Source organism: Salvelinus fontinalis, chromosome 21 (assembly GCF_029448725.1).
Source record: "Salvelinus fontinalis isolate EN_2023a chromosome 21, ASM2944872v1, whole genome shotgun sequence".
NCBI classification, from domain to species: domain Eukaryota; kingdom Metazoa; phylum Chordata; class Actinopteri; order Salmoniformes; family Salmonidae; genus Salvelinus; species Salvelinus fontinalis.
In genome coordinates this window covers 42,135,104-42,145,611 of record NC_074685.1, presented here as the reverse complement: position 1 = coordinate 42,145,611, position 10,508 = coordinate 42,135,104, and the positions used below count along the sequence as shown (strand labels likewise).

Sequence of the window (10,508 nt, the reverse complement as noted above, 5' to 3'; positions counted from 1 at the left end):
GGAAGAGTCTTGGTGGTTCCAAACTTCTTCCATTTAAGAATGATGGAGGCCACTGTGTTCTTGGGGACCTTCAATGCTGCAGACATTTTTTGGTACCCTTCCCCAGATCTGTGCTTCGACACAATCGTTTCTCTGAGCTCTACAGACAATTCCTTCGACCTCATGGCTTGGTTTTTGCTCTGACATGCACCGTTAGCTATGGGATCTTACATACAGTACCAGTCAAAAGTTTAGACACACCTACTCATTCCATGGTTTTTCTTTATTTTTATTATTTTCTACATTGTAGAATAATAGTGAAGACGTCAAAAATATATTTGTATTTGAGGGTCTTTAAAGTAGCCACCCTTTGTCTTGATGATTGCCAAGAGTGTGCAAAGCTTTCTCTCAACCAGCTTCACCTGGAATGCTTTTCCAAAATGTGCAGACGTGCAGTTGCAAACCGTAGTCCGGCTTTTTTTATGGCGGTTTTGGAACAGTGGCTTCTTCCTTGCTGAGCGGCCTTTCAGGTCATGTCGATATAGGACTCGTTTTACTGTGGATATAGATACTTTTATACCCGTTTCCTCCAGCATCTTCACAAGGTCCTTTGCTGTTGTTCTGAGATTGATTTGCACTTTTTGCACCAAAGTACATTCATCTCTAGGAGACAGAACGCATCTCCTTCCTGAGCGGTATGACAGCTGCGTGGTCCCATGGTGTTTATACTTGCGTACTATTGTTTGTACAGGTGAACGTGGTACCTTGATGCATTTGGAAATTGCTCCCAAGGATGAACAAGACTTGTGGAGGTCTACAATTATTTTTCTGAGGTCTTGGATGATTTCTTTTGATTTTCCCATGATGTCAAGCAAAGAGGCACCGAGTTTGAAGATAGGCCTTGAAATACATCCACAGGTACACCTCCAATTGACTCAAATCATGTCAATTAGCCTATCAGAAGCTTCTAAAACCATGACATCATTTTCTTGAATTTTCCAAGCTGTTTAAAGGCACAGTCAACTTAGTGTATGTAAACTTCTGACCCACTGGAATTGTGATACACAAAACTAACCTGTCTCACGACGGTCTAAACCCAGCTCGCGTTCCCTATTAGTGAAATAATCTGTCTGTAAACAATTGTTGGAAAAATTACTTGTGTCATGTACAAAGTAGATGTCCTAACCGAATTACCAAAACTATAGTTTGTTAAACAAGAAATTTGTGGAGTGATTGAAAAACGAGTTTTAATGACTCCAACCTAAAGTGTATGTAAACTTCCGACTTCAACTGTATATACTGTATTCTATTCTACTGCATTTAGTCAATGCCAATCCGACATTGCTCGTACTAATATTTATATATTTCTTCATTCCATTCCATTCTTTTACTTTTATATTTGTGTGTATTGTTGTGAATTGTTAGATACTACTGCACTGCTGGAGCTAGGAACACAAGCATTTCTCTACACCCGCAATAACAGCTTCTAAATATGTGTATGTGAGCAGTGGTGGAAAAAGTACCCAACTGTCATACTTGAGTGAAAGTAAAGATACCTTCATAGAAAATGACTCAAGTAAAAGTGAAAGTCACCCAGTCACTATTACTTGAGTAAAAGTCTAAAAGTATTTGGTTTTAAATATACTTAAGTATCAAAAGTAAAAGTATGAATAATTTCAAATTCCTTAAAGTAAACCAGACGGCACAATTTTTATTGTATTTTTTATTACGGATAGCCAGGGGCACACTCCAACCCTCAGACATAATTTACAAACCAAGCATTTGTTTAGTGAGTCCGCCAGATCAGAGGCAGTAGGAATGACCAGGGATGTTCTCTTGATAAGTGTGTGGATTAGACCATTTTCCTGTCCTGCTAAGCATTCAAAATGTAACAAGCACTTTTGGGTGTCAGGGAAAATATATGGAATAAAAAGTACATCATTTTCTTTAGGAATGTAAAAGTATAAAGTTGTCAAAAATATAAATAGTAAAGTAAAGTACAGATACCAAAAAAAAAACGACTTTCAAGTATTTTTACTTAAGTAATTTACATCCCTGTACGTGACCAATGTCATGTGATTTGATTTAGAAAGCTGAGGCTGAATAGGTAGACCTTTGAAGGCAGAAGGATGTGCAGATTTCACAGAAAATAAAGAAAATAAAACAGATGATAAAAGAAAACAGATTTATAAACAGCCCAATCATAAGAACCCTACCCATTAGTCAATGTAACTGTAGGAGAGATGGTATTCTATTCAATGTCTTCATTATTCACATTCTTGTCTGGAGTAGTTCATTGTGATGGCGCCATCTACTGGATGTGGTCTCTACACAACTTTGGGGCTGCTGCAGTGCAATTTTCTACTCATCTCACAGAAATGTGCACTTGCTAACCCTACTGCAATGATTGGTAAGGCATTGGATTGTTATGCTAGAGCAAGGGAGTTTCTTACCCCAGTCCATTTGCTGACACATGCCAGATCTTCCAACGCCTGGATGGGTATTTTAAGTATCAGGTAACCACATATGTTACAGCAACCTGTCAGTCGATGAAATGGCACGCAAGCATTGGTTGTTGCGTGCAACGTCGGAGCAGGGGAAAACAGCCAAAATCTTGGGGCACGTTCCTCTGCCCAGGCGTGGCTGACGCATGCCAGATCTTACAACGGCTGGATAGGTATTTTACTTATCTAATCACATATGTTATAGCAATGGTCGAGTTCGTTCGACGTGGCCTGGTGTCCCAGGTGGGCGGAGTTTGCTAATTTTAGACTATTCCATTGGTCTATAAGTGAAATCTCCATCCACCCGGGGCACTGGGCCATGCAAAACGAACTCAACCAATCTGTCAGTCTGACACAGTCGTGACGTGGCACTCTACCTTCTTGCCTTTGTGCTGTTGTCTGTGCCCAATAATGTTTGTACAATGTTTTGTGCTGCTACCATGCTTCCATTACATTTACATTTACATTTAAGTCACTTAGCAGACGCTCTTATGCTTCCATATTGTGTTTCTACTATGTTGTTATGTGGTGTTGCTTCCATGCTGTGTTATCATGTGGTGTTGCTACCATGTTGTCCTAGGTCTCTCTTTATGTCGTGTGTTTTGTCCTATATTTTTAATTCCCCATCCCCACAGGAGGCTTTTTGCCTTTTGGTAGGCCATCATTGTAAATAAGAATTTGTTCTTAACTGGCTTGCCTAGTTAAAGGTTAAATAAATAAAGCAGGTGAACACAACCTAAAACTGACACTAACCTTAACCAAACCCTAACCCAACTTTAAACTATTCGGAAATTAAATATGGTTTTGCCCTTCAGCCATGTCCACTTAGTCTTCCTCTATGCTTGGACAGATAAAAAGCAATTGGCAAAATACTTGGAAACAAATACTAGGCAAGTTTAACTGTTGAATAAATATGAAGGCTTACAAGTGGCAACAATTCCATATATAAAAAAAAGTTTAAACGTTATGCATAAATGAGCTAAAATCCACCCTCCAAATTAAATTATCACTCAATTTTTCAAGACTCAGTCAAATATTTTTTGCAGGTGACGCATTCTATGGTTTTTGATTTAGCCCTTTACATGGTCAGTTTTGTGAATTGATTGCTGAAATATTCCATAGCCAACCTTAAATCACATTTCTATGTGGAAGTGGGCCATTTGCAATGATTGTACCTAAAGTGTCTTGTATAATTGATTTGAACACTGAGATGGATTGACTTATAGAGTACAGGAGACAAAATGCTATCAAAGTTATGCCTTTAATAAAGATTTGGTTCAAAAGCTGGAAGTTGACAGCTTGAGAAGGCCACGGTGAAAAGGGACAGACAAGACAAACAGGACACTGAAAAATGTCAGTAAGGCATGTGAAGTACACATGACACATCTTTACGCCAGCTCCTCCTCTCCTTCCTCCTCAAACTCTCCCTCCTCCTCGGCGGTGGCGTCCTGGTACTGCTGGTACTCAGACACCAGGTCATTCATGTTGCTCTCAGCCTCAGTGAACTCCATCTCGTCCATACCCTCCCCGGTGTACCAATGGAGGAAGGCCTTACGGCGGAACATGGCGGTGAACTGCTCGGAGATGCGCTTAAACAGCTCCTGGATGGCCGTACTGTTGCCGATGAAGGTGGCGGCCATCTTGAGGCCGCGGGGAGGAATGTCGCAGACAGCGGTCTTGACGTTGTTGGGGATCCATTCGACAAAGTAGCTGCTGTTCTTGTTCTGGACGTTGAGCATCTGCTCGTCCACCTCCTTCATGGACATGCGGCCCCTGAACACTGCAGCTACGGTGAGGTAACGGCCGTGACGTGGGTCGCAAGCTGCCATCATGTTCTTGGCATCGAACATCTGCTGGGTGAGCTCGGGCACAGTGAGGGCCCTGTACTGCTGGCTCCCCCTGCTGGTCAGAGGGGCGAAGCCTGGCATGAAGAAGTGGAGACGGGGGAAGGGCACCATGTTGACAGCCAGTTTGCGGAGGTCAGCATTGAGCTGGCCAGGGAAGCGCAAGCAAGTGGTGACCCCGCTCATGGTGGCTGACACCAGGTGGTTGAGGTCGCCATAGGTGGGCGTGGTAAGTTTAAGGGTACGGAAGCAGATGTCATACAGAGCCTCGTTGTCAATACAGTAGGTCTCGTCGGTGTTCTCTACTAGCTGGTGGACTGACAGGGTGGCATTGTAGGGCTCCACCACAGTGTCTGATACTTTGGGCGAGGGCACCACACTGAATGTGTTCATGATGCGGTCGGGGTACTCCTCGCGGATTTTGCTGATGAGCAGGGTGCCCATGCCCGAGCCTGTGCCCCCACCCAGGGAGTGGGTGAGCTGGAAACCCTGTAGACAGTCACAGCTCTCTGCCTCTTTCCTCACCACATCCAAAACAGAGTCCACCAGCTCTGCTCCCTCTGTGTAGTGGCCCTTGGCCCAGTTGTTTCCAGCTCCACTTTGGCCTGCAGACAAACAAAAGGGACCAGGTCGTTTGACAACATATAGTAATGCCCCAAATGAATACAATATCCATTGTAGCAATATTAAGACGCTTCTTCCTTAGGATGTAGTCAGTAGTATTCATGAATACCAGTTGTTGGATCAAATATCATTCTCAAAATCTCAAAAGCAGATCGCCAGGGCTCACCGAAGACGAAGTTGTCTGGTCGGAAGATCTGTCCAAAGGGACCCGACCTCACAGAGTCCATTGTACCAGGCTCCAAGTCCACTAACACCGCACGGGGGACATACTTGCCTCCTGCAAAGCAAAAGAGAAATGTTTGAGGCATTGCATTGCCCACGAAACCATGAACCACCACCAAATGCATTGGTCACTCATTTTCAAATCAAGTTCAACCAGTGGTGTTACGTGCGGGAGCGCAATTATTATTTAAAAAATAAAAATGTCATCATCAATTCTCAAAGTTTGTACCGACAGATTTAATATCATTATCGAATATGCATAAAATTATTTATAATTATTCACGTTTTACCAGGAAAATGTTCAAACGGCATCTGCATGCTAATCATTTGATCACAAATAGTTTAATGGGAATATGCGATTAGATCTTCTTGAATTACTGTTTCGTGAGCAAATTAGAGTATATGGTATTAAACTATTACCCTTTCTTGTATTTTGTTTCAATCAAAGCATAGGCAGGGCCAGATTAATGCAGGGGCTTACTGGTGCTGAAGCACCTGGGCCCAGGCCTGTGGGGGACCCAAGAGGCAGCAAAAGGTTTATATATATATATATATATATATATATATATATATATATATATATATATATATATATATATATATATATATATATATATATATATATATATATATATATTATACATTTATATTAATATATATATTAATATATATATATATATTAATATATATATATATATATATATATATTAATATATATATATATTAATATATATATATATATTAATATATATATTAATATATATATATATTAATATATATATATATATATATTAATATATATATATTAATATATATATATATATATATATTAATATATATATATTAATATATATATATATATATATTAATATATATATATATATATTAATATATATATATATATATATATTAATATATATATATATTAATATATATATTAATATTAATATATATATATATTAATATTAATATATATATATATTAATATTAATATATATATATATATTAATATATATATATTAATATTAATATATATATATATACACTATACATTTAGTATTTTTATTTACTGCAACCGCCAACCACAGGAGTACTCAGGAGCCCGCTCTCAATTAGCTAATCGTCAAATAGGGGAGGAGATGAAGTAGGGCCCACATGGGTAACTGGGGGGCCCTGCCTTGATTGGGTAACTGATTAATAAAAAATAAACTGCATAATAAATAAATGTGACTGTTCAATTGTGTTTGTCAGGGTCTGGGCCCATGTCCAGCCCCTGACTCACACCATTTTTGTCACTTGTTGCTGCAGTTTGGCAACGCACTCAGCAAGTTGGTTAACTCTAAACTGCTATACAAATTGGGTTTGTTGTAGTTCATGGAAAATTTGTGGTAATTTAGTATAATTTATTTAGAATGTATGCATGTATATATATTTTTATCCAATCACAGGAGCTCGCTCGCAATGTTCAAAATACACCAGAGAGCATAATGTAGCCACAGAAGGGTCAATAGTAAAAAAATGAAATAACTGGATAAAGTTTTAGCACAAGCAGGTAACTGCCAAAATAAAGGAAACACCAACATAAAATGTCTTAAAAGGGTGTTAGGTCACCACGAGCTGCCAGAACAGCTTAAATGAACTTGGGCATAGATTCTACAAGTGTACCCAAACCATGCCAGGTAAATGCACCCCACACCATAACTCATACTTTTTATCCCTGTTTACTCAAGTGTTTCCTTTATTTTGGCAGTTACATGTATGCATACAGCCGGGAAGGTCAGGATTTTGGGCAGCATGCGTGCCAAACATACAGCTTGTTTGCATTGTGGCCATAGACATAATCCATAGAAAGGTTTTGCAACCTCTTACCATGGCAATTTGACTTTTAAACTCATGGGTACACAAGCAATGGCTGCCAGTCCTGATTTGAATGGGAACTGCCATCTATGGATTAAATTATGGCTGTTTGAAGCTGTAGGTTTGCCTTTTGCAGAATTCAAAATACAATTGTGGGAAAAATATACAGTTTGGAAAGCAAATGTCTACTGCTGAAAAGGGAAGACGAATCTGCCTCTAGAACCAATACGGGGAAAAAATAAAATATTTTGCAAACAGCACTGTTTTTCAAAGTAGCTCATCTTGAGACACGCTCGACTTGGCAATAGCCTATCGGCCATCTCCGTGTGTAGCCTATGGCTTTATCTTCATCAGGTGAGTCTGAGTCAGTGTGCCACTGGACATTTTATTGAGTTAGAGACATACTGTTAGAGACAGATGTCATGTACATGAGGTAGAATTGCATGAAATTCTTTTTTCTCAGACCCCTGCCAAAATAAATCCCCCTGTAGACTATACCACATCGCAAATGTTATGGCTTTATTATAAAGTAACTTTTTCTTAAACAGTAAATTTCGCACACCCGTTCGAATAGCATCTTGGTGCACGGATTTCTTTACAGGAAATTATGTATGTATAAATCCTTGGGGCCTAGGATTTCTTCATCTGTACCTGAGCATTGGCTAGATCCTGCCTACTGGTGCAAGCTGTTGAGTTTCGGCAATGCAGCTTCAGCGAGCTAACCATCCTAAAAGCACACAAGAAATGACTGAGGAGGAGTTCTTGGTGTAACAGTAAAATAGCCCTACTGTGCTATATGCTGTTATGTTTGGTTCTGTTATGTAAAATAAGAAGTAGTGGAAAAAGTAACCAATTATCATACTTTAGTAAAAGTAAAGAACTTCATAGAAAATGACTCAAGTAAAAGACACCCAGTAAAATACTACTTGAGTAAGAGTCTAAAAGTATTTGTTTTTAAATATAATTAAGTATCAAAAGTAAATGTAATTTCTAAAATATACTTGAATATCAAAAGTATAAATAATTTAAAATGTATTATATTAAGCAAACCAGAGCCTCATTTTCTTGTTCTTTACAGATAGCCAGGGGTACACTGCAACACTAAGATATAATTTACAAACGAAGCATGTGCTTAGTGAGTCCGCCAGATCAGAGGCAGTAGGGACGACCATGGATGTTCTCTTGATAGGCTCTCCAGAGGATGGTGGTGCGGTCTGCACAACGCATCACCGGGGTCAAGCTACCTTCCCTCCATGACACCTACAGCACCCGATGTCACAGGAAGGCCAAAAAGATCATCAAGGACATCAACCACCCGAGCCACTCCCTGTTCACACCGCTACCATCCAGAAGGCGAGGTCAGTACAGGTGTATCAAAGCTGGGACCGAGAGACTGAAAAACAGCTTTCTCTCAAGGGCATCAGACTGCTAAACAGCAATCACTAACTCAGAGAAGCTGCTGTCTACATTGAGACCCAATCACCTGCCACTTTAATAAATGGATCAATAGTCACTTTATACAATGCACTCTAAATAATGCCACTTTAATAATGTTTACATATCTTACATTACTCATATTACATGTATATACAGTATTTTATACCATCTATTGCACCTTGCCTATGCCGCTCAGCCATCGCTCATCCATATACTTACATGTACATATTCTCATTCACCCCTTTAGATTTGTGTGTATTAGGTAGTTGTTAGATATTACTGCACTGTCTGAACTAGAAGCACAAGCATTTCGCTACACTCCATTAACATCTGCTAACCATGTGTATGTGACAAATAACATTTGATAAGTGCATGAATTGAACTATTTTCCTGTCCTGCTAAGCATTCAAAATGTAACAAGTACTTTTGGGTGTCAGGGAAAATGTATGGAGTAAAAAGTACATCATTTTCTTTAGGAATGTAGTGAAGTAAAAGTTGTGAAAAATATAAATAGTAAAGTACAGATACCCCAAAAAAACTACTTAAGTAGTACTTTCAAGTATTTTTACACCACTGAAAATAGGCCTACTAATCATTATGCGATCTTACAAGACACTCGGAGAGCGTCGTACATGAGTCCCAAGTCCATAACAAACTGTTGAGGACAACCCCTCATAGTTCTGTCTGTGGGGTTCTTATTAGGTGGGATATGGTCCGCTCAAAGCGTGCGCAAAGCGTGCGCAGAGCGCTTCGAAGTTGGACCAGGAAAGAGCTCGCCACCCAGCGCGTTCCCATACGCGGCCTAGTTTTGGGTATTTTTGTGGTAATTTAGTATTATAACGACCCTGGGTTTATAAGAACAGATATCGACTACCGCCTGAGCATGCTTTTGCGGCACAGTCGATAGCGCGCTAGACTTCGGGCTAGAAGGTCGAGGGTTCGAGACCTGCTCCCTGCCTGTTTCATTGCAGTATAATATATTTATTATTTATCAGAATACATTTTCCAAAAATATTTTTACCAGCTCCGTGTAGGCCCCTATTCTCAAATTGAAAAAATGTGATCTAGCAGCACTACAACCCTATTTTGTTTAGATGACTAGAGAATATATAGAACTAGCAGGCTAATAGAGGACCTACCCGTGGCTTCATTGTAATACACATTAATTCTCTCCAGCTGAAGGTCACTGTCCCCATGGTATGTGCCAGTGGGGTCGATGCCATGTTCGTCACTAATCACTTCCCAGAACTAGAGGAAAGAAATGGAACAGGTGTTATCTCCAACTCACGTCTTATAGCCATCCCAAAAGATATGCCAGCGAAGCAATTTGCAGGGAATGAATCAAATACAGAGCAATTACAATACAGAAAACGTGGGTATGTAGCCTAATAGGAGTAGCCTAGCTAGATAATTTATTTATAACTAACATTAGATAGATAAATTACAGAAATGCAAGGCAGGGATACCTTACTGAGCTTTAATGAAAGGTGAAATAGTCTGGAAAGTTGAACCAACCTTTGCTCCAATTTGGTTGCCGCACTGACCCGCCTGCAAATGCACAATTTCCCTCATTTTGAGTGAATTAATCAATTTTTTTTTTAAACACAGGTGAAGTATAACTGCCTCTGTCGGAAACACTCTGAAACAAGAAAGAAGAATACGCGATTCAAAATCGGAGGACTGATTTATAATCAGTGGCAACGGAAGATTATGAATGCTATTGGTTTAAACACCCGTCAATCATAGTACAACTGTATTTCATTGGATAACAAAAGTTGATTCCTAGTTTTGATTGGCTCTCACGATATAGTAACCTGTTGTCAATGGTTACAGAAATGGAAACATTGGAGAGTCGCTGGGATACTTTGGGCTAGGAACATAAAAGAGATCTCTTTATGTTCGGGACTTTGAGGATACTTTTGTATTCTTTGTAACTAGGAAAGCTTGCAGGTGGTATCATTGAATGCGAAGCTGGCCAACAAGGTTTATTGCTACACACAAAATGTAACCAAACAGCACTCAAGATTGACATTTTCATGTA

General features: G+C 39.4%; 1 protein-coding gene across 1 annotated transcript; it reads right to left on the bottom strand.

Annotated features, from left to right (window-relative positions):
- Nucleotides 1-3,725: 3,725 nt before the first annotated feature.
- On the bottom strand, nt 3,726-10,135 carry zgc:55461 (beta-tubulin family protein). The gene is made up of 4 exons (XM_055875304.1): nt 9,983-10,135; nt 9,607-9,715; nt 5,118-5,228; nt 3,726-4,932 (listed from the first exon to the last, which is right to left on the bottom strand). Exons 1-4 carry the CDS (start codon nt 10,037-10,039, stop codon nt 3,872-3,874), a joined length of 1,338 nt encoding a protein of 445 aa, XP_055731279.1. The 5' UTR covers nt 10,040-10,135; the 3' UTR covers nt 3,726-3,871.
- Nucleotides 10,136-10,508: the final 373 nt, after the last annotated feature.

Excerpts from the sequence above, each read along its gene's own strand:
- zgc:55461 (XM_055875304.1), bottom strand. The coding sequence starts at position 10,039 with ATGAGGGAAATTGTGCATTTGCAGGCGGGTCAGTGCGGCAACCAAATT. Across the intron at positions 9,716-9,982 it reads GCAACCAAATTGGAGCAAAG|TTCTGGGAAGTGATTAGTGA; the intron begins GTTGGTTCAACT and ends TCTTTCCTCTAG. Across the intron at positions 4,933-5,117 it reads ACCAGACAACTTCGTCTTCG|GCCAAAGTGGAGCTGGAAAC; the intron begins GTGAGCCCTGGC and ends GTTTGTCTGCAG.